Source organism: Callospermophilus lateralis, chromosome 10, assembly GCF_048772815.1.
Source record: "Callospermophilus lateralis isolate mCalLat2 chromosome 10, mCalLat2.hap1, whole genome shotgun sequence".
Lineage (NCBI taxonomy): Eukaryota > Metazoa > Chordata > Mammalia > Rodentia > Sciuridae > Callospermophilus > Callospermophilus lateralis.
In genome coordinates, this window is record NC_135314.1 from 123,714,999 (window position 1) to 123,739,469 (window position 24,471).

Consider the following 24,471-nt stretch of genomic DNA (forward strand, 5'->3'; position numbering starts at 1 on the left):
GTAATACCATTTTGGCTTTTATTTCCTGTACTTTTCTGTTCTTGTTTCCTCTGCTCTTGGGGTCCTCTCCAGAATATTCTTGGCCTTTCCAATATCCCTCAAGCACTTCCCCTATTTTGTTTTATTGATTTCATATCTAATATTTATTTTTTAGTTTTCGGCGGACACAACATCTTTGTTGGTATGTGGTGCTGAGGATCGAACCCTGGCCGCACGCATGCCAGGGGAGCGCGCTACCACTTGAGCCATATCCCCAGCCCTTACATAAGTCTTTTAGTCCATGTACATTTGAATTTTTTTTAAATTTTATTTATTTTATTTATTTTAGTTATTGATGGACCTTTATTTTTTATTTATATGTGGTGCTGAGAATCAAATTCAGTGCCTTACATATTTGAGGCAAGCGCTCTGCCACTGAGCCACAACCCCAGCTCCTACAGTTGATTTTTGAAATGGGTGGGAAATGGGGTTCTCATTTTATTCTGTGTGTGGATATCCAATTTTCCTAGTACTATTTACTGAAAATACCATCTCTTCTCCCATGTGTATTCTTTGGATCTTTTTTGAAAGTTAGTTGACTATAGATGCTTGTGTTTACTTCTAGTCTATTTTGTTCCATTGGTCTATGTCTCTTTTTTTACCAGTCCTGTGTTGTTTTGATTACTACAGCTTTATAATTTATTTTGAAGTCAGGTAATATAATGTCTCCTGCTTTGTTCTTTTTATTGAAGATTGCTTTGGATATTAGTGGTATTTTGTGAACCCATACAAATTTTAGTGCTATTTTTCTAGTTCTGTTGAGAATGTCATTGGTACTTTGATAGGGATTGCACTGAATCTGTTGATCACTTTGGGCGGTATAGACATTTTAAAAACACTAATCTTTTCAACCCATGAACCAGGGGATCTCTTTTCATTTACATGTGCCCTCTTCAGTTTCTTTCACTGGCATTTTATAGATTGCATTGTAGAAATCTTTCACCTTTTTGTTAAACTTATCCTTTTGTATTTTACTATTTTTTGTAAGTATTATAAATGGGATTACTGTGTTGATTCCTATTTCAGATAATTTGCTGTTGGTGTATAGCAGTGCTGCTGAAGGGGTTTTTTTTTTTTTAATGATGATTTTGTATTCTACAACTTTGCTGAGTTAATTTATTAGTTGTAATTGTTTTCTTCCAGCAGAGTGTGTTTAGGTTTTGTTGTTGATTTTATGTATAAGAGGAGGTTAGTCAGTGGTAAAGCATTTGCCTAAGATCATGTCATCTGCAAACAGTGACAATTGGATGATGACTTTTCAGTTTGGATGCCCTTTATTTCTTTCTCTTGCCTAATTGCTCTGGCTAGAGTTTTGTTTTGTTTTTTAATTTTATTTTTTAAACTTCTACTTAGTTATGCATGACAGTAGAATAGATTTTGATACATTGTACACAATGTGGCACAACTTCTTCTTCCTTTGGCTGAACATGGTATAGAATCACACTGGTAGTGTAATCATACATGTATAGGGTAGTAATGTCCGTTTCATTCCACCATCCTTCACATTACCACACCCTCTCCTCTCACTCCCCTCTGCACAGTCAAAATTTCCTTCATTCTTCCATAACCCCCACCTCCATTATGGATTAGCATCCACTTATCAAAGAAAACATTCAGTTTTTGCTGTTTCGGATTTGGCTTATTTCACATAGCATGATATTCTCCAGCTCCATCCTTTCACCTGCAAATGCCATAATTTCATTTTCCTTTAGGGAGTAGTATTCCATTGTATATATATATATATACACACCACATTTTCTTTATCCATTCATCTGATGAAGGGCATCAAGGTTGGTTCCGTAGTTGAGCTACTGTGAATTGAGCTGCTATAAACTACTTTACCACATCCCCAGCTTTTTTCACTTTTTATTTTGAGACAGGATCTTGCTAAGTTGCTTAAGTCCTTGCTAAATTGCTGAGGCTTATCTCTAACTTGTGATTCTCCTCCCTCAGCATCCTGAATTGATGGGATTACATGCATGCACCACCACACCCTGTTTTAAGCTATTGTGCTGATTGTTTTATCACCATAATGAAATTGTGCAGAGAATGACCTGTACAAAACACAATAAATTGTTCAAAGATTAGTCTGTTCCCTTTGCAAGGACTGAAGAATTCAGTATTTGGTATTCAAAATTTAGTCTTCAGTCTTCATTTTTGGATGAATCATTGGGTATGTGTCACAATCTATGCTTTTAACCAGATTTTAATAGAAAAATGGCTGTTTGACCCAGTTGGAAGTTGAAAAAATGTTTGGTTTCATGTATCACATAATACTAAATTGCTCCCCACGAAGTAATACCAGGTGGAGTTATACATCTTGTCAAACTCCTTAATATGGGTTGAAGTATTCTTTTCCATATTTCTCCAACGCCTCAATAGTGTATTCCATCAGATCCGGTTGTATCTTTCCTGTATGTTCGTTATTTTTGGTTACTGCCTTGCCATACATAGCTACTTTGGAGCAGGATCTGGCTGACTGAAATAGGAGAGGTAATGGCATGGTTTGGGATCAGAGGGAACTGCCATTATTACTGAAACCATGGCACATCTCTGTTTTCCAGTTTTATTATAGAGAACTCAATAGTATATTTTTGTTTTTCACAAAAAAAAAAAAAAAAAGTTTAAACCTTTCCTTCTATTTTATTCTGTTATCTCAGAATATGTTCTGAATGTTCTGGTCAATTTTTTGTATTTTATTAATATGTTTAGAAACCTTAGAGCTGAGGAGGTTAGTCAGTGGAAAAGCATTTGCCTAATATGCACAATGCCCTGAGTTTGATCCCTGGCACTACAAAATAAGTAAATAAAAACAATATATATACACATATTGCATATAATTGTAGATGTATTTATTTTGTTGAATTTACACATTGTTTCATTCATATTATTTCCTGTCTACTTTTTAAGGATAATGTATAAAAGTCTTATAATTGTTGCCTTACCTTTCCTCCTGAATGTTGATCATAAAATATTTTTCATAATAAATTATGAAGAGTTTTATTTCCCCTCTAAAATCTATTTTAAAGTATTTGGACCTTAGTTTTTCTGATGATTTTAACCAGCTATTGATACCTTTGCCCTGAATAATACAGTATCCTGACATTCTAACCACTCATATATTTCAGTGGTATTGTCTGGAATTTGAGATGAGATCTGTATCATTAGACTGTATGTATATATATCTGGCTGTCTGCCTTTTTTATTTAGTTTCAGTACTTGGTCATTTAGACAGCTCGTTTATTTTTTACTTTGATATTTCTTCTTCCTTTTTTTCCAGCAGAGTAATTATTTCAGTCTCCAAAGATTATCTAAATAAGTAGATTTCTTCCTTCAAGGGTGTTTTCAAACCTTCTGAGACTTGTTTGCCTGGAAAAATTCTACTTTTCCCACAAATGTACAAGATGGAGTGGTTTTATAAGTGCATAGATTCTATTTCCAGTAGGGTTGGTGGGGAATGAATGAATAAACTACTGGGTTAGAAATGAGTGAGAATAGAGTTGTAAAGAAAATATAGAATTCAAGCTGCGGTTGTGGCTCAGTGGCAGAGTGCTTGCCTTGCACATATGAGACACTGGGTTCAATCCTCGGCACCACGTAAAAAAATAAATAAACTAAAGACATTGTGTCCATATATAACTGCATGTTTTTTAAGGGTGGAAAGAGCAGATAATGTCTTAATTTAAGTATGAAGTTGTTAACACTATAGTTCTGTCAGATATTCTAAATGCATTGGAGACATTGGTGCTTTTGTGAATTCCTCATAGATCTCTACAACTCCTGGCATTTATGTTTTCTGTGTGGAAGTTGTTTGCCCTAAAGGTAGTTCTATTGGGTAGAGTCTTTTAAATCTCTTCAGAAATGTTCCTTTTCAATATTACATACATGGCCTAAAGGAAATCAAGACCATTCGTGAATGGTTGAAGTACTATGCATTCCCTGGTATCCATACTCTCTTGTTTCTCCTACCGTGGACTGCTCCACAAACATTTTATCTTTAGAACTCTGTAATCCCTGCACCAGATACTAGTTTCTAAAATTTCTTATAATTTTAAAGGATATTCATAACGTTTTCATTGAAATTTTCTGAAACTTGGTGTTCTAGATTAGCTTAGGGAAACTTTTTCAGAGTACCACAACACTCTGATATCTCTGTCTTTAAAGAAACCATATTAGTAACATATGGTGGAACCCCACCTACTGCTTGTAATCCCACCTATTTGTAATTGCACCTACTCTGGAAGCCTGAGGCAGTAATATCACAAATTCAAGGCCAGCTTAGGCAACTTAGCCAGACAGTGTCCCAAAATAAAATAGAAAGGCCTGAGGAAGTAGCGCAGTGGTAGTACCCCAAGTTCAATTCCAGTAAATAAAGTTAGAAAATGAAGAAATTTTTTCTACCAATTATGTTGCTCAGTCTCCTAATTTCTAATTACTTATTATTTTGTTGGGTAATAAGCTAAGCATCCCAGCCCAGCTTTCCTGTATCTGATAGCACGTGCATGAAAAAATTAATTTGACCTTGTTTTACTTGATTTGTGAGATCTCTGCCATACTAAAACTCCCAAAACTTCAGGTAAAGTTAAATATAACATCCTATTACATTCCGTCCATCTATTTGATACACATTGTTTTCCTTTCATTTTTGATGTCATGTTCCTAAGATGTCATGTTAAATTGTTTTGTTTTGTTTTGATGTTAAACTGTTAATTTTTGAGGGTATTAGCCAGTGGACTAATGATATCTAACTTGGGAAACAACCCTAGCCTTATACCCCTCCTTATAATTTTTGGTATAAATTGGACATAGATAGAGACATTTGTGCTTTAGAGCAAAAAGCCTCTTGTTATAATCTAATGCTCTTCTTTGGTAGTCTTAAAATTGTGTCTTTCAATTATAATTTCATAACCCCAAGAATATGGAATGGATAGATAAAAAAAGTAAGTTCATGGACTAGCCAGTCTACTTATACTTACTGTTATTTCCCAGCACCTATTGACAGTTGTCTTGTTTGCTAGCACTACTCTGTTTTTCTGGCTTATAATATTGGAACAGAGATTATTGAGGGAAAAATGCTTCTAGGCTGACTACCATCCTTGATTTTTTTTTTTCCTGACCAGATCATTCTAATTTTATATGATAGATTCCTCAACATCCTAGTTCCTGAGGCATCTCCAGATGTGAATTTGGGGCATGAGCTCTAAACCCCTACATGTTGTCAAAAATGTGTACATTTTTTTTGTTTCCCATATAGTTGTTGTTAATCTTTAATTATATCAGACATTTTAAAACAGTCATAATATGGATATTCTTGGTGGGGGGAGTACTTAAAGACACATTATGACCAACTAAAAAATGATGCAGACTTTTTAAGAATGCCTGAATAGAAAGTTGAGAAAGGAATGGTTTTTCTTACAGAATCCATTTATTAAGAAGACCAAATAGTACTGTAAATATGGCGCTAAAATGTAATTTTAAAAATAAAGTTCTGGAAAGAAGACTTATATAGCATAGTAATTTCTCTGAAACAAGGACAAAAATATTGCAAGAACATATCAACAAAAATCTTATGCACATTTGAAGAGCTTAATAGTCATTGTATAAGAATATGTGTGTGTGGAAGTATTATATATTTTATTTTCTCCCTGTTTTATCTATATATTCTGAACATTTTATAATGATTGTGTCTTTTATATAGTGAAATAGTACTTTCAAAGTAAGATAAGGCAGAAACTAAAATCAGTGTGCCTTCAACTTTTATGTTGAACTTTCAAATTTTGAAATAACAGTAGAACTGAAAATATGTGCTTATGGGCTGGGGATGTGGCTCAAGTGGTAGCGCGCTTGCCTAGCATGGGTGCGGCCCAGGTTCGATCCTCAGCACCACATACAGACAAAGATGTTGTGTCCGCCAAATACTAAAAAATAAATATTAAAAAAAAAAAAAAGAAAATATGTGCTTATTTTGGTTCAGCTGTTAACTTTCTGAAATTTTCAGTGGAAGTGAAGAAGCCCTTTCCAATGAAGACTGTGAAAATGTTTACCACTTGGTTTATTCAGCACATCGCCCTGTTGCTGTGGCAGCGGGAGAGTTCCTTCACAAAAAGTGAGTTATTTTTCAAAACTCATGTATTTTGTTTTTTTGTTGTTTTAGAGTTAGTAGAAGAGAGTAGTAGTAATTGAACAGAGTATTAAAAAATGTGCATATCACCTTACTCAGCTATCATAGCTTCATAAACTTTACACGTTATAAATTATATTCCTGAGAATGGTATGTGTTTTGATATATCTATTTTTCCCTGATATGTGAAAAGATGATTCACAGCTAGGTGGTGAAATTGGGAAAGTATATAAAGTTAATAAAAGCTCCCCAGGTAGGGCTGGGGATGTGGCTCAAGCAGTAGCGCACTCACCTGGCATGCGTGCGACCTGGGTTCGATTCTCAGCACCACAAACAAAGATGTTGTGTCCGCCAATAACTAAAAACTAAATATTAAAATTCTCTCTCTCAGGACTGGGGTTGTGGCTCAGTGGTAACGTGCTTGCCTAGCATGCGTGGGTTCGATTCTCAGCACCACATACAAATAAATAAAATAAAGGCCCATCAACAACTTAAAAAAAATATTTTAAAAAAATAAATAAATAAATAAAAATTAAAAATTAAAAAAATAAAATTCTCTCTCTCTCTCTCTCTCTCTCTCTCTCTCTCCCCCACCCCCTTAAAAAAAAAAAAAAAAAAAAGCTCCCCAGGTAATGATATTTCATTTTACTAATTTTTTTCTTTTAAAATTTTGAGTTCCAATCTTACCTTTTCAACATTTATAATTTAAATGTTCTGTAATATCACCTTTAAAATGCCTCCCCACTTTTCATGGTTTTTTTCCCCTGTTCTCTCCATTAAAAACAGTAATCTATAGTGATTATGAAAGTTATATTTACAGTTAAAGTTTAAATTTTTTGAATTTTTTTAAAACTTGTTAAATTTATTTTGGCAAAGCATCAAATTAATGGGAATTTATAAGCATAAATACTTATGAAATACATTTTTATTATGGTTTACTACTGTATGTTTTATAACAGTAGGATCATTTATTTTCATAATACAAACATTGGTTATATTGTACCTTTTGCTTTTGTGTTTTTTTTTTTAATTTTTTTTTTTAGTTGCATTTGGACACAATACCTTTATTTCATTTATTTTTATGTGGTGCTGTAAATCAAACCCAGCGTCTTGCACATTTTAGGCGAGCGCTCTACCACCGAGCCACAACCCCAACCCCTATTTTTTGCTTTTTTGATTGTGGATTTAACTTAGTGGCTTTGATTATTGGCAGGTGAACCTAAAAGTCTATTATGTACTAATTTGTGATTGTGCTACAGCACGAATATAAATCATACACTGGGCAGTTGTTGCACCTGGATGATTAACTTTGATAATGAGCAGATCTGTCTCTTCTTCAAGTATCTACATCACAGTGCCTCAAGAACAGTTTTTTCTCTAAGTAGTTGTACTATTCAAAGTGGGAAAAGTTGTTTTATCTGTATCATTTGAATAAATTTGAGATATTTGCTAACATTTTTTATATTGGGACACTTTACCTAAAAGTTTATTATTTGTTTGTGAAAATGAAGCCTATTCTTGTGCAAGTAAATGAAGACTTCCTTAATTAACTGATTTTTAAGCCTCTGCCCTGGAGCAATTCACATTTTAATAATTTTTAATATTTTAATGATTTCTTTAAACATTCATTTACCATTTAAAGTAATTACCTTTTAAAATATTTTTTCTTTACTTTAACATTTTTTTAAATTAAAATCTTAACAATATATAGCAGCCCCAGAAATTCTCGGATTATGTCAAAAATGCTTGATCTGTGCTTGTGCACACAGTATCTTAAAGCCTACAAGCCATGCACACAGTCTTAACCAGTCATCCAAATGATAGTAAGCTGAAATGGATATTTTAAAGTCATCCAAAAATCCACATTTTTTTTTAGTTTAGAAGCATAAGCTAACTTCTCAGTAATATATATATAATAAATGCATTATCCAAACTCGTATATTTTAGTTACCAAGGACCCTCAGAATTTTTATTGCCACCCCTCTGAAAGCTACCCACAAAACAAAACCATCTCTTTTAACTATTGTGATAGCTGTATTCATATAGCTTCAAGATAAGGCTTATATGTACCCCAGCCAAACAAACACAAATTTTCTGTTGCAGTTTTCTACTTGGGATCTCTTTGTTTTCGTATCACATGAAATTTTTCTTCTTTTCTTCAGTTATTTACCTTTCATATGAGAGGCAAACTTTGACTTCCATATGTAAAGTAGCCCATGCTATTTGTCTGTCTCCGTGTTCTTATTTTTTATAAAAGCTGAGATTCTTTTTATAAAAGAATCAGGGTTTTGTCTTTGGTCACTGCTATATCCTTTTTATCTAGAGCAATGACTGGAAATAAGGGACTTAAGGACGTTTAGCAGTCAAGTTTTATTAGAATAAGTCTACTTAACAAAATAAATTTTTCAGATAATTTCATAGTCATATTTTAGAAAGTTAGTCACTAAATGATACTTTTCTAACTGTAACATGAATGTCATTTTACTGAAAACATTTGGGTAAGCATTGTTAATTGGTAATAGGTTATAAGTAAGAGGTAATGATTAAAAATATGAATTTTCATATTTTCTGGAACATTTGGTTAAATTCTATAATTATGTGATTGTGAAATCAATATCTAAGAAAATAAAACTAAATTACAGGACTAGGGACATAGTTCAGTGACAGAGTGCTTGCCTAACACACAGACGGCCCTGGGTTCAATCCCTAGCACCACTAAAGACAAAATCAACCTATAAAATTATGTACTCTAGTATTAATCATATAGGATATTATCAGTGTTTATATTTTTCATTAATATTTGAGCATCGATTATTCAGTTAAAAAAATTTCCTTGTACTTTTCCTTTTTTAACCACAAGTATCATTTTTGTGTGTGTGTGTGGGTGGTGCTGGGGATTGAACCCAGGGCCTTGTGCCTACAAGGCAAGCGCTCTACCAACTGAGCTACATCCCAGCCTCCTTGTATGTTTTTTTATATAGCTATACTTTATGGAAATTTTCAAATCCAACCATTTTTTAACCTTTATATAAAGGTACCAGTAACATATTTTTGTTGAAATAGATTGGTAATCTGATCTCAGATTTTTTTTTAATGCTGAAATAATTTGTGTAATGAAAGAAAAGACTAACTGATATCCATGAGAATTTGTAATGCTCTTATTGTCGTCCCCCCTCCCCCCCCCACCAGGCTGTTTAGCAGACATGACCCACAAGCCGAGGAGGCATTAGCAAAGAGGAGAGGAAGGAACAGTCCAAATGGAAACCTCATTAGAATGCTTGTCCTTTTTTTTCTTGAAAGTGAGGTAAAAGCAAAAAAATTAACATTTTATTTTTATATACTACATATTAAATAAAATTGTCATTGAATTTAAAATCAAATGAAAATAAGACTATTTCTACAAAGTTGTCTTTATAACTTGCTTAATTTTAGAATTAATACTCTACCTTTTGTGGAAGGAACTTCTGAATATATATGTAGAGCTATATCAATATTGAGTATATAACAGTAATTGTTAAAACTTTTACACTATTACAGCGTTGCAATACTGCATACTATTTTGTTTTTCTCTTAAATATGTATCTTTTGTTTTAAATTACGTTATTAAACACTTCGGGAGTTGTCAAATTATTGAAACCATTAGTTTGATCATTTTTGAAAATTGCATTATTTAATAAGGAGTAGGGAAAGTATGAATTTAGATGTTTTAAACTGTTCTACAATTCCCATAGCAGTGTTTTTATTGCTGTATCAGTTATCATGTAAAGAGTTTTATTAATTAACACTCAATGTACAATTAGTATCTGTTTTTGCAGGGAGCCTATAGTTTTTCTCACTAAAATACTGTTTGATATTTTATTCTGTATTTTCTATTGGGGGAATGGTCATCCAAACCTAAAGAACCCCTGAATAGCCAGGCACAGTGGTACAAGCCTGTATTCGCAGTGGCTCAGGAGGCTGAGACAGAAAGATTTTGAGTTCAAAGCCAGACTCAGCAATTTCTCAATGCCCTAAAAGCAACCTAGCAGGACTTCGACTCTAAATAAAATATAAAAAGAGCTGGGGATGTGGCTCAGTGGTTAAGCGCCCCTGGATTCTATTCCCAGTAGGGGTGAGAGTGGGGAATGAATAAACTACTGGGTTAGAAATGAGTGAGAATAGAGTTGTAAAGAAAACATAGAATTCAGACTGGGGTGGTGGCTCAGAGGCAGAGTGCTTGCCCCGTACATGTGAGACACTGGGTTTGATCCTTAGCACCACATAAAAAAATAAATAAAGACATTGTGTCCATGTATAACTAAAAAAAAGAAGAAGAAAATGTAGAAATATAAGACTCAACTTTATTTGGGCTATGAATGTTTTTGGTTTATGTTGGATTGTCAGGGATGAGAAATTTAAGATTCTGTGAATACTCAAACTTGAGAGTGCTGGTGGAACAGTATAGGGATGAGTTAGAGAAAGACAAATAGGTAGCTTATATGAAAATTAAAATCAGAGAACTGAATCATTGAAATGAAGGGGTGGGGGTTGTCATGGCAAAGCAGGGTAAAAAGGACAGTTGCCATAGATTTTTTAGTTGTAACTCTATAATAGACAAAGTAAAATCAGAAACAAACCAGCTGGAGAAAGTTTTCATTTGAGTCAAGAATGTATTTAAGAATATATATAGTTTAAATGATATTTAAACTGTATTTAAGAATATAGTTTAAAATGTACATACAGATAACCTGGGGATCTTGTTAAAATGCTAGTTCTGATACAATGGCTCTGGATTCTTGAGATTCTGCATTTCTAACAAGCTCCTATGTGATATGCTTATGTTCTTGGTCCAGGGACCATACTTTGCACAGTAAGGGCACAATACATTATTTTCTTTACAAAACAAGTTTGGATATGTTATAAGATAAAATGAACGTGAATTTTTAAGAAAAAACTCTTAATACCCAGTAAATACTACACTTAGGATAACCCATTTCAAACTTTACCTTGAGTCCCCTTAGGGTTTAGAGGACTAGGATAAAAAGTATTATGAAACAGTCAAATCCTATCAACAGTAATTTTAAATATTGATAAGGATGGGTATGCAGATATAATTAAAGGAAATGTTTTGGATTTCTGGAAGCTCAAGAACTTTGACTTAGTTTATTAAAAGGCGGAAGTACTTAGTTTTAGGCAGTTTTGCCTTTTATTTAAAGCAGTAATTTATGGTGTTTATTATTGCTCTATTTTCAGATTGCATTATTGTATTACTTTGTTTATTGCCATTTACTAATGTGTTTCAGCAGTATTAAAATGTAATTCTTTTACATGGCATTCTTGTTGGCTGCAAAAGCAACTACAAATCAGATTTAAGGGTTTCTGGTTGATTCTTGGTTTTTGGCTTTTATGGTCTTCTGTATTTCAGAATGATCATTCTTTGTGAAAATCTTTCTTCTTATCGTGTTGTACTAGTGTGTACTCAGTGCTGCATGTTTATTGAATTCATATTCTTATAGTATGATAGGATTCCAATTGTGTCCTACTCTGAATTTTTTATTGTAACGCATGTTCATTAGTAAAATTTTAGTAACAGACACCTGAAATGTTGAATTAACTAGACACTTTAGGATGAGTCTTTTATAGATAAATTACAGATCACTTAACTGAACCAATTATCATTCTTTTCCTTGAATGTGAGATAAAATTATAAAATATTGAAAGGGATTTATAGTGTAGGTGAAATTATCTAGATAAAGAGATCTGCCTAAACTAGTTGTCAATTTTCTTGCAGTACTCAAAGGTGACATTTTTAAGCTACCACAACCTTTATGATAGTCACTAATTTCTAGTGACAAAGTACCTTGTATTATAAATGCAAGCCAGACAGTAGGATAAATGGTATTTCAATTTGATAAGTTCAGATTACCCTATATGTAGTGTTCATATTATGATACTTTTCATAGAAAAGAAAGCTATTAATATTATTTTAGAACATTTTTAAAATACTTTTTTTTGGTTGTAGATAGATACAATATCTTTATTTTTATGTGGTGCTGAGGACGGAACCCATGCCTCATGAGTGTGAGGCAAGCACTCTACCACTGAGCTACAGTCCCAGCCCCAGAACATTTTTGTACAGTCTAGAGGTATGGTCACTCTCCTTATAGGCTTAAGGAATAATGAGACCAGTTGTGACAGTAATTTAACACATAAAATTAAAAAGTGTATTGATATATCCAAGAATTTTCATCTAGAGGGTTCATTCTTTGTGCATAAATAAGCTCTTTTGCTTGGGTTTTGTTTGTGTTCTTTATGGTTTACCAGTGACTGACTCTATTTTAACAGAGGTAAAGACCCAATATAAGAGTATTTATAATAATTTTGAGATGATTACTTGAATTCTAAATGATATGTCATAAAAGGAATCACAGTAATGTACCATTATATAGTGAAATCCTTAAATATATTTATCTGACAGATTAGCACATAGAAGAAACTTGAGATAAAATATTAAAAGTAGTATAATGTTTGAAAGATGAATCAGGATATACCTAGAAAATTATAATTTTCATCACCAGGAAGATGAGATTAGTTTATCTTAGAGGAAAACCAATAAAATAAATTATACTTTCATCTAACATGGTAAAAATCTACCTAAATAGAAATGTGATTTTAGATAATTTAAATTCCAAATTTTGTTTTGGTTTAGTTTGGTTTTTAATAGCCACTGAAAATGCCTCAAGGCTTGCCTTCTGATAGCTTCATCTCTTACTCCTTAGTATAAAATGTCTGAAAGGTGATTGTAGTGACCTTTTATCCTTTCCAGCCATGTTAGAATTATTTTTTTTTTCCTCAAACATGAATTTACCTGGTATTCTAATAGAAGTTTGAGAATATCAAGTTCTGTGACTGTCACAGATGCCTAAAGACACGTCAAGCCAGCTCCTGACTGACCATATTATGTTGATTATTGTAACTAGAGTTGGTAAATTTACAACTCTTATCAGAAAATGATCCAATTTATTATCTTGCTTTTCTGATGTAAACGTTGAATTTTAACCTATTGGTTATTGATTTTAACAAAATACATTCTATTGCACCACTACCTTAGAGTCAGGTGAGTAAACTGTCAAAGAAGTTAGCATCTAGATTTACACTAATTTAAGCATTGAATTTTGCCTTTAGCTCCTCCACTGAAAACCTCAGGCTAAATTAGTCAAAATGAAAGAGGTATTATCAGTTCATCAGAAGAGTGAAGAGTGTGTGGAATATATAAAGTAAATGAGAAGAGACTGACTGAAAAATCTATTAGCACTAGGTAACCCATTACCCAGTGAGACAAAAATAGAAAATCCCTGTTTTAACTGAGGTGTTGCTGGAACAACTCAGAAATACAGTGAAGATGGTAGCAGCAGAGGCTAGTGAAGGGGTAATGCATAAATAGTAATTAAATAGCTAGCTGTCCTTTAGCTGAGCATATTTATCACTTTAGAACTGCTGGTCCATACATTTGGGATTTATAAAATGGATCTGAAAAGGAAAGCAGTGAAAGCTTCCAAAATTTCATGACCACCAACAGGGACAGGAAATTTTTGCATATAAAAGAGAAATTGTATATCTGTACAATAGAGGGGATTCCTGCCTGATCACAGATTCCCCTTTCCTGCTCCACCAAGGAAGCCAGAACCTTGCTATCAGTCTCAAGGAAGGATTCTAGTTAAAACTGTTCATGAGTATAGACTCATCAACATATAAATTAGCAACCAAGAGTCTTTAAAACTTGAAAAATAAACATAAAATTCAACAGATTGATGAAAAGATTTAATTCATACTGCCAAATAGATGAAGAGGCTTATAAAAGAGGAAGAGAATTCACATGAGTTAAAATGGTTTCTAAAATTTAAGGAGGAAAATCTATAAATGACTTCAGTAGACACAACCAAGGATTGGCTACAGATAGAACCAAGGGATTTTTTTCTAGAAAGCAATACAAAAGATGAAAGAAAGGAAAAAGATGAGAGAGAGGTAGAAAGAATGGAGGAAAAGGAACTAATCAAATGACAAAAAGTTAACCACTCATGAACTCTATATGTAAAATATTACTTGAGTATGTTTTCTAGCAAAATAGAGAATGAATACAATAAAAAGAAATCAGGAATATAAGAAACTGGGTGAACAAATAAGTGAAAAAGTTTAAATAAAGCTGAGCCTAAAAAACGCGACTATGATGTGTAAGGCAGAAATCTAAATATTATTATGTAGAAATATAATGTTCAGATTAAATGAAAAGTAAAGAAATATGCTAATGATCTTGAATGGAAAAGTATAACTCAAAATAAAGCTAAAAATGAAAGACAGATAAAATACTAAAGAAAATGGCACAAATAAAATACTAAAGAAAATGGCATAAGTTAAAGCACAGAAAATAAAATGCCAGAAATATTTCCAACATCAGTAATCCAGTAAATGTAAACAGGCTAACATTCTGTATTAAAACACAGATTGTCATTAGGAGTTGAAATAAAGAAATAAAACATAGCTATATGATGTTTACAAACACACTTTAGTTAAAATAATACCAGGATTTACAAATAAAAGTCCAGATATAACAAGAGCACTCAGAAAGAAAACAGGACAATTTCAAAAAATAACCCAGAATTAAAAGACCAAAAGCATTAAGAGGGATAAAACGTGGATCTATTTATAAAAGGTATAATCCACTAGATATATATATTGTAATTCTAAATATATATCTTATTTATGGAAATGTGCATCTACACAGTCAAATAAAAGCACATCTATATAGCATGTTCATTTTTATAATAGTAAAATGGACATAACAATTTGTTTTTTAAGCGTACAGTTCAGTAGCATTAAGTGCATTTACATTGCTCTATGGTCGTCACTGCCATCCATCTCCATAACTTTTTCAAATCTTCCCAAACTAAAACTATGTCCATTAAACTATAACTCTTCATTTCAGCATAGTCTTTAACAGAAGTGTTGAAACTATTATTCTTTTTTGTGCTTTCATATTCATTTTTAACACCTAGTTTTGTATTACTTGTGCCTGTCGTTGTTGGAATGATGTTACTGATGGTTCAAGAATAGTTTCTCATGCTATGAGTTCGGAAAGTTTAAAATACCTTAATGCAAACCTTTGCCCATGTTCTTTTGAAGCAGAGATGATCATTATTATCTGCTCTGGCTTTAATAAAATTCATTGGGAGACTATGTAGTGTGTTTGTGTGTGTGTGGTTTTCCTAATGCACTTCTGGAGCCAGTGTGCAAGATTTAAAATGCAGTAGAAATGACGTCCGGAACCAGAGTCAATGAAATCAGAGCATTAAACAAGTTATTAAAATTTACATTGAAGTTTAGAATATGGTAGAATTAGTAAGGGAGGTGAGAAAAAAAACTAAAGTACTTTTTGGGCTGTCCCTACTGATGAGAAATATGTTTTGTCAATGACAAGTACAAGCATATATAACAAATAACAGTTAAAGGCTGGGATATAGCTAAGTAGTAGAGCACTTGCTCAGCATGCATGAAGCCATGGGTTCAATCCTCAGCACTGGGAGGTAAGGGGGGGACAGTAACATGAAATAATATTTATCCTTTCTGTGTGCTATTCACTGTTTTTATCTCTGTTTCGACGCGCTTAACTAGTTTAACAACCCAAGAATGAGTTGCAGTCTATAGTTTGAAAAACACTGATTCCTAGAATTGTTTATCTGGGTATCATGAGCCTCAAAGGCAGGCTATCTTTTATATAAGGGTGGAAATTATGAGTAACAGAAACTGGGACAGTGCCAACACCTTCTTCACTCCCATTGCCTGAAGGGCTTCTTTGTCAAAGTATAGTATACTTCTTTGTCAAAGTATAGTATACTTCTTTGTCAAAGTATAGTTTAATGACTACAAGTGGTAGAGTTTGTCGTGAAGTATTTGATAAGGAACTTCAGTGTGTTTCTTTACTGTGGGATCATGGGTCACTTGTGTAAAGAGAGTAATGACCAGAAAATGAAGGTGAGGTGATAGATGCATTGAGTTAAATGGAAATGAAAGTAGATAAAGAAGAGAGGAAATAACTTATGTTTTTTACTTTTTCACAAGTTGAGGCTAGTATTGAAGTTTCAAATGGAAATCTGGGAGAAAGTAATAAATTTCCTAAAAGAAAATAGTTAAAAAGAGATGACCAATAGTAGTGAAAAGTGACCTAAATCCAGCTTATAATTTCACGGATTCTGCTAAGTAGCAATCTACTATCAATTTCCTCATCTGTAAATGATGTCATTAGTCTTTAAGAGATCCTTAATTTTACTACTGTTCATGTTTGAAAAAAAATGATTCTACATACTATATCCACATTATTGATGGTGGAATATGAATATATGTTATTCTCCACATGGTTCTTAGAATCATTGACACCAAGCCATTTTAATTATAAAGAAAATGGTTTATTAACTTGCAGTATTAATAGTGATTTCTTTATTAAATGTTCTTTAGTCACACTTGATTTGTTAATTTTAGTTACACGAACATGCAGCCTACTTGGTGGACAGTTTGTGGGAGAGCTCTCAAGAACTGTTGAAAGACTGGGAATGTATGACAGAGTTGCTATTAGAAGAACCTGTTCAAGGAGAGGAAGGTATAGTATTTGACAAGTTGGTTCACAGATTGTTATGTTTTCATTTATAATCATACTATCCCATATAGATTACGTCTTAAAAATGAATGCCATATATCTTTTTCTCAATAGAACAGTTTTCTGTAACAAGGAAGTCTCTATGGTTTAATATCTTTCCATATTAGCACTGCTACCATGCTGCACAAGGGCTTTAAAAATTCTCGTGTTACGTAGTATTCAAAAAAGTTTTCTTTATGCTGATTTGAGACACAAAATACTGATATTACTCAATGTGAAAAAAAAGTGCATCCAGGATATTTTTGCTGTTTGATATGTAAACTTGGAAAAACTTTGATACTTTTTTTTTCTTCTCTGTCTTTTCAGGGAGAGAGTACTAGGGATTGACCCCAGGGCCTTGTGTTTGCTTATCACACAGTATACCACTGAGCTACATCCCCAGCATTGAGAATGTGTGATTTAATTAAAGCGCAATCTTCCCCTCTTTCATTATATTTTCTTATCCTTTGTCTCCTTTTCTCTAAAAGTAGAGATTATTTTCCTTATGTATTTTACATACTTTGGAGGATTAAGTAAGATAATATACTATTGATTATTTGTTCTGCTTCCACTACCTTCCTAATGGTTCAACCCTTTGAAATATTGTAAGATCAAAATGAGCCCTCCCCTGCATTTGACTGTGCAAACAGGTCACTAACAGAGTGACCATTCCCTATACCTATTCCAGCTTTGATTCAGTGAGAGAAACATAGATAGACATCATCTACCCACATACACTCCCATAAACAAGCTCAGTTTGCCTTTGTTAAGTATAACTTGAATATCTACCTCATATTCTCTTCCTTTATCTTCCCAAACTTTTCACAGACCTTTTTCTTCCATGATAAACCTTAGTTAGAAAATGACCCTGTTAACAAGTTGACAGAACCCCTCTGCTCACTAGGTTGAACTAACTGCACTTTGCATTCCTTTTATTTTCATGATCATAAGAATATGAACATATATTCTGCATTTTCTCCTTGTTATTTTGCTTATACATTTTCTTGCTCAGTTCACTGTCTTCATACATTATATTTTTAACTAATCTTATTATTTTTCCTGTTGAAATAATTTTCCTTTCTAATCAGTACTACCCAAACAACACTGTTATAGTTTGAGTGATATATCCCATCCATGTTTTCAAGTCATTTTTTCCTTTACCACCTCATGTTTTTTATAAGGTTATGTCTAATAAGAAGGGAGGCAAGGAATGCAAATTAAGGGAAGAAGTGCCAAGGTAGTATGCTTTGGTATTGTTAGTTTTTACTTTTGTGTAAGATATGTAAATCAGTAAATTAATAAGTCTTTGAGTCATTAAGATGATCTAGATGGATTTCTCTTCTTAAAATAACTATGTGCTTTTAGATATTTCATTGTGGTGTAAATTTAGTTGACATTGAATTTCTTTGGCTTTCTGTTAAGAGGTTGGTTTGGTTTGGATATGGTTGGTCTGGTTTTAGCTATAGAAGCTACCTTTAAAATGGGAATCATTCTTTAAAATGAACCATAGTTTTAGGATGTGATTGAATTTGAGTAGGGTAAGCCTGAGAAATTACATATAAAAAATGTAGAATTGTATCTACAAGATAACTAAACTTTTTTCATACTTTTTGTGTGTGAGAATTATGTGACTTATAGGGTCTAACATCAAATGACATTCAAATCAATTTTCTGTGCTACTATTTTGCTGTATTTTATAACAAAAAGCTACCTGAAACTTATTTTTGAAACTGATTGGAATTTGTTTTTTAGACAGTTGAAGTGTGGCAAAATTTCAGTGAAGAAAATTTTAGTTAAAAGTTGAGATGTAGATCTGAAATTTGAAGAAAGAGACACATTGTAAAAGACGTAACACCAGCTTAAATCACAGTAACCTTAAGACTGTCTTGCAGTGTTTTTAAGGGGCTGTTGTGTGTGTGTGTGTGTGTGTGTGTGTGTGTGTGTTTGCTTATAGCAGAATAAAAATTGGATAAATGTTTAATATAATAATGTGAAGATCTGGGTTCTTAATAGCTTTGTTGCCAGGTAACAAGTTATTTGACTTATGATTTTCAGCTTCTTTAACTTTAATATATGAACCTTTGACTAGGTAATCTTCTTTCATTGCTTCTAATGCTAAAATTCTGTATTCAGTTGCTTGAAGATGCAAATGATGAAATTCTTCAAAGCAGGAATTGTGGGCTGGGGATGTAGCTCAGTGGTAGAGCGTTTCCCTAGAATACACAAAGCCCTGGGTTTAATCCCTTGCACGCATTCAATAACAACCATTCAAATCATTAATTTATTTATAATTTTAATAATATTTAGTCTCATTTTTTAAATTTTTCTATTTTTGTACTTATAGATGGACAGACTGTCTTTATTTATTATTTTTACATGCTGCTAAGGATCAAGCCCAGTGCCTCACACATGCCAGACAATTGCTCTACCACTGAGCTACAGCCCCAGCCCAATATTTACTCTTTTATATATACCAAATATTATGTTAAATACTGAAGGTACCATATTAAACTAGGCCCATATAGATCTTATATTCTTATGAGGAAGGCAAACCAAAAATCAAGTTATGTACTCTTAAATATTTGTTAATTCCAGGAGTTAATAAATGTCTGTAAAGGACAATAAGGAGGGTTTTTCTTTAGATCAAATCCTGATGGAAGACCTTTTTGAAGAATCCCACTTGTAAGCCAAGAAACAAAAGGAAGTATCAAAAAAGATATGTCTAGATAATGGAAACACCAATTGCAAAGCATCAGAAGCATGAATGATAATTTCATTCTAGGAGCTGTAATAACTAGAACATAGCCATTGGTAACAAGTGGAGATAGAGATAGAGATCAGATAATTTAGAATATTTTAAGTTTATAAGTGAATTTTTTTAGTTTATTAGTTTGATTAGGATTTCATTGGAGGATTTTAAACAAGGAGCACTGTGATCCAATACATATTTTAAGAAAAATACCTTTATATATGTGATTTGGAATAGGCAGAAGACTAGGTATGTAATTGTTGCAGTGGTCTCTATGAGAAACAATAGTAAAAAATTAGAAGATAGTTTATGAAGAAAGTAAGAGCCTATAACTCACTTAAAGATTGTGGATACCAAACAATAGGAGGAAGGGCAAGAGAGAATAACAGCTATGAAAATGAGGGAATTATACCCTTTTACAAACCCAGTAAAGACGATAATCAAGAGATATATGGTTAATAATAATATATATTGTAGAGCTGTGGTTAATATCATATGTTGCTTTAAGACTTACACAAAGGTCATTTGAAAATTTTTGTCCTAGTTGATTTAAAGCGTTTGTTTTTAGTTATAAGACTAAAACCAATACTGAGAAAATAGAGATGATATATGAAAAGGTTTCCCAACAGTTAGAAAGTTGTGTAATTATGTAATAGTTCAAAGTCTAAGTAGTTACCTGTTTATTTCATTCTGTGTGACTATTTGGCTCTTGTCTAAGGCTCAATAAAGCTTGCTTAGTTCTCATTGTTATGTAGATTTGCTGTCATATACCAGAAGGGATTTAATTAAATTTCAATTGCTTTTGATTTTTCCCTGTCTCTCCATTCAGGGAAGGTTTCAACTTGGATAATATAAATTTAACAAAATTGATGTTAGTGGATACTGTGCAAAGTTGAGTTCTACTTCAACACTACTTTGAGTTTTACTATATAGTGTAAGAAAGGTTCCATTCTTGTGATAACTTGTTCTCTCCTCACATTCCATAAATCTAGGTATTATTTCTGAATTTTAAAAAGATGCATTTAGTTCACAGACAACCTGTGCTCCTTTATTCACAGCCAGATTTTAAAAAGTTATGAAATTCTAGAATTGGAAAGTAAAAACGTTACTGAATGGAGTGGTATTTTGTATTGTTAGGCATTGGATCCTAGGTGTACGGGTGGAAAAATTGAATTTGTTTTATGTGTTTTTCCTAAAATAGGCTAAAATTTATGTGTTTTTCCTAAGAAAATAAAAATTTAAGAAATGATGGAATTGAGATGTATGTATAGGCTGGGTGCTGTGTCCACGCACATGTCATCCCAGCTACCTGAGAGGCTACAGTTCAAGGCCAGCCTAGGCAAGTAAATGAGACCCTATCTCAAAATAAAATTTTTAAAAGGGGGTAGGTTTGTAGCTTAGTGGGAGAGTATGTGCCTAGCATGCACAAAGTCCTGTATACAATCCCCAGTACTGCAAATAAAGAAAGGAAGAAAGTTGCATATATATATTCCTGTGCAGGATAATTTTGCTATAGACTACAGGACAGGGTGTCATTATGTCTTTGTCTGTCTTTTCATTGCTTTTGCCTCAGTTTAAAAATAATCATTGTAGACTTTTAAACTTTCATAGATTCATTGTATTTTTCCTTCTGAAGTTCTTTCTCTATAATTCCTACCATCTATTGGGAAAGAGAATTAAAGTATTCACATTATCCTTTAAAAATGTATGTTTAAAAACACATGGGGTGAATTCAGAAGAATAGTACTTAATTTCTTTATGGGAAAACTCTAATGTTTTCTTAAATGATGTAAAACAAGATCTCAAAAATGAAGAACTAAGTTATGTTTCTAGATGAAAAGATTATAAAAACCGGGTGCAGTGTCACACTTGTAATCCCAGTGGCTCAGGAGGCCAAGGCAGAAGAATCTGTTCAAAGCGAGAGTCAGCAACTTACCTAGGCCCTAAACAACTCAGTGTGACCTGTCTCTAAATAAAATACAAAATAGGGATAGGGATGTGGCTCAGTGGTTAAGTGCCCTGGGTTAAATCCCCAGTACAAAAAAAAAAAGTCATTTTCTCACTAGTGGATTTGATAGGTTTTGGGGCGGTATGGTTGGACCCAGACCTAACCAAAAAATATTTTGAAGTTTATGTGGCTTTTTAACATAGTGCTTAAGAGCACTATTCTAGAGTCAGACTACCTGGGTTGTGTTGATTCTACTACTAGTTGAACATTTTGAATATTTATTTAATCCCTTTGTGACTCATGTTGTAACATGAGGATATTGGTTCCTATTTCTTAGAGTTGTTTGTGGATAAAACAAGTTATCAACTAATCCAATTTAATATATGTGCCTTATGCATAAAAATGCTTAATAAATTATTTGCTGCCAGCATTATAAAAATTACCAAAAAAATTTAAAAGGACACAGTAAGGGAAACTTGTTTAATTAGTTGGATTAAGTTGCAAAATAAATTATTTTAATAAATTATAAATGTACTATAACCAAAAGAGGTAGTTATAAAAATATACAAGTAGATTAGCAAAACTAAATAAAGAATATACTTAGAATAAAGATCTAAGTTTATATGAGAGCCTACAGCATATTTTAAAATGGCATTTAAAATACATAGGTAAATCTGGTTTATTTAGCAGTAGTGAAGGTGTAGTTGGCTTTTTTTATTTGGTATAGGTAAATAGGCTCATACTTTCTACTCATTTACAAATAAATGCCAAAGAGATTAAAGATATAAAAGTGAAGGAATAAGAAAGAACAAAAGAAGGAAGGTCAAGAGAGCAAGTGAGGGGCTGGAGTTGTGGCTGGGGCAGAGCACTTACCTGGCATGTGTGAGGCACTGAGTTCAATCCTCAGCATCACATAAAAATAAAAATAAATAAATAAATAAAGGTACATCAACAAGTAAAAAATTAAAATAAAATAGAGAGCAAGTGACCATGAGAGAAAGAAAATATTTCTCTAATCTCTAAGACAGAGCATTCTTTGAATGCAATACAACAAGCTCTGTGAAACTGATTAGATTATGGTTTATGGATGTATAAATATGCCACAATAAAACAACCATTCTATATAATTAATATACACCAATAAGCAAAACCAACGGGAGACACATGTGACTTTTTAAAAGGTAACAATTCTGTCTAATAAGATACTAAGAAGAGGGCTGGGGATGTGGCTCTAGCGGTAGCGCGCTCGCCTGGCATGCTTGCGGCCTGGGTTCGATCCTCAGCACCACATACCAACAAAGATGTTGTGTCCGCCAAATACTAAAAAATAAATATTAAAATTCTCTCTCTCTCTCCCTCTCTCTCTCACTTTCTCTTTAAAAAAAAAAAAAAGATACTAAGAAGAGTCAGAAGGCAAAGGTTACTACATCTTAATAACAAAAAGAATGGAAGACTGGGCAAAGAACAATAAGAAGAAAAATCTCAGGAGTCAAATGCTGTGAAATGTGCCTGTAGTTCATCCCATGTAGGATGAATGCTTAAATGGGAGGGTCATTTGAGCCTCTGAGTTAAAAACCAGCTTGGGTTACCTAGCAAGATCCCATATCAAAAAAAAAAAAAAAAAAAAAAGATAAATCCTGGAGGGTTGGGGGGAAGAATACTTGCTGATCAGTAGATATAAAGGAACAAAGTAAAATGAAATAACATTTCACAACCATAGGACTGGCAAAAATTAAAGGGGTTTATAAAACCCAGTGCTGGCAGTGATATGAAAAACCAAACATTATCATCATTGCAATTGGAAACTACAATAATAATCTTAGATTTGTTGTTTTCGAGATTTGCCTTTTATGAGTTATTCCCACTCTTGGAATTTATTCCTCAGAAATAAGTTTATCAGTTACCTAAGTATATATGCATTAATGATGCTTATTGCAGCACTTTTCATGGTGTCAAAAATCTGAAAATAATTTTGACTGTAGACAGGAGAAGACTGACCAAGTTGTTATATATTAAATAATTATAATAATCATAATAATTATAATATTTATATAGATTTGAAGATATTTTAAAGTATTATTAATTTTTTAAATATGTGGCATGATTTTTTTTGTTAAAAAGCTTTAGAAAATTAGACTAGGGTTGTGGCTCAGTGGTAAAGTGCTTGCCTAGCACGTGGGAAGCACTGGGTTTGATTTTCAGCACCACATATAAGTGAATAAAAAATAAAGGTCCATTGACAACTAAAAAAATTTTTTTAAACCTTTAAAACATTGTATGAGCTTTGGAGTAATATGAAAGGAAATAAAATAAAATTTTAGCATTGCCTACTCAAAAGTATGGTGTTAGAACTGAGACCAAAATTTTACTTTATATACCTCTTTCTTATTTGACTTAAGACAGCGAGCATATATTACTTCTGTAAGAAAAACAAAAGGAAAAAAAAACAGCAAAATACATAGCTTAAGTCTTCTTCATAGTAATATATTGTGTTTTTAGATTTTTAATAATTGCATTCACTTTTAGCACATGGTTATTGTAAAACTGTCTGCTCATAATTATGTATTTTGTTTCACCTTAGCAATGTCTGACCGTCAAGAAAGTGCTCTTATAGAGCTAATGGTTTGTACAATTCGTCAAGCTGCTGAGGCACATCCTCCAGTGGGAAGGGGTACCGGCAAGAGAGTAAGTTACCTTAGTGAGAAATCCACAATAAAGCTTTTAATGTAATTGACTGTCTTAAATATTTGGATATTTTACTGGAATTTACATCCCTCCAAAAATACTATTTTTGTAAATGATACATCTGTGATACTTCATTTTTATATTGTCTGCTGGGCTCGGGTTCCAAAAATTGATTTTTTTTTCCTTCATGATACCATAACATCTGTCCCTACTTCTACTATGGTATGTATGTAGTACTTTAAGAATTTTCATATTTATATCAA

At 32.8% G+C, this 24,471-nt stretch overlaps 1 protein-coding gene and 1 non-coding gene across 3 annotated transcripts in view; one reads left to right on the plus strand and one right to left on the minus strand.

The window, feature by feature from the left end:
• Stag1 (STAG1 cohesin complex component) overlaps positions 1-24,471 on the plus strand; it is a 362,710-nt gene that overhangs the window by 269,066 nt on the left and 69,173 nt on the right. For both annotated transcript variants that reach the window (XM_076867213.2, XM_076867214.2), the window contains 4 exons: positions 6,038-6,145; positions 9,350-9,464; positions 16,673-16,790; positions 24,105-24,208. In XM_076867213.2, coding sequence (XP_076723328.1) covers positions 6,038-6,145; positions 9,350-9,464; positions 16,673-16,790; positions 24,105-24,208 — 445 coding nt within the window. The remainder of the gene's footprint in view (positions 1-6,037; positions 6,146-9,349; positions 9,465-16,672; positions 16,791-24,104; positions 24,209-24,471) is intronic.
• Trnat-ugu (transfer RNA threonine (anticodon UGU)) lies at positions 9,043-9,114 on the minus strand. Its single transcript has one exon. It is a non-coding gene; the product is annotated as a tRNA-Thr (tRNA).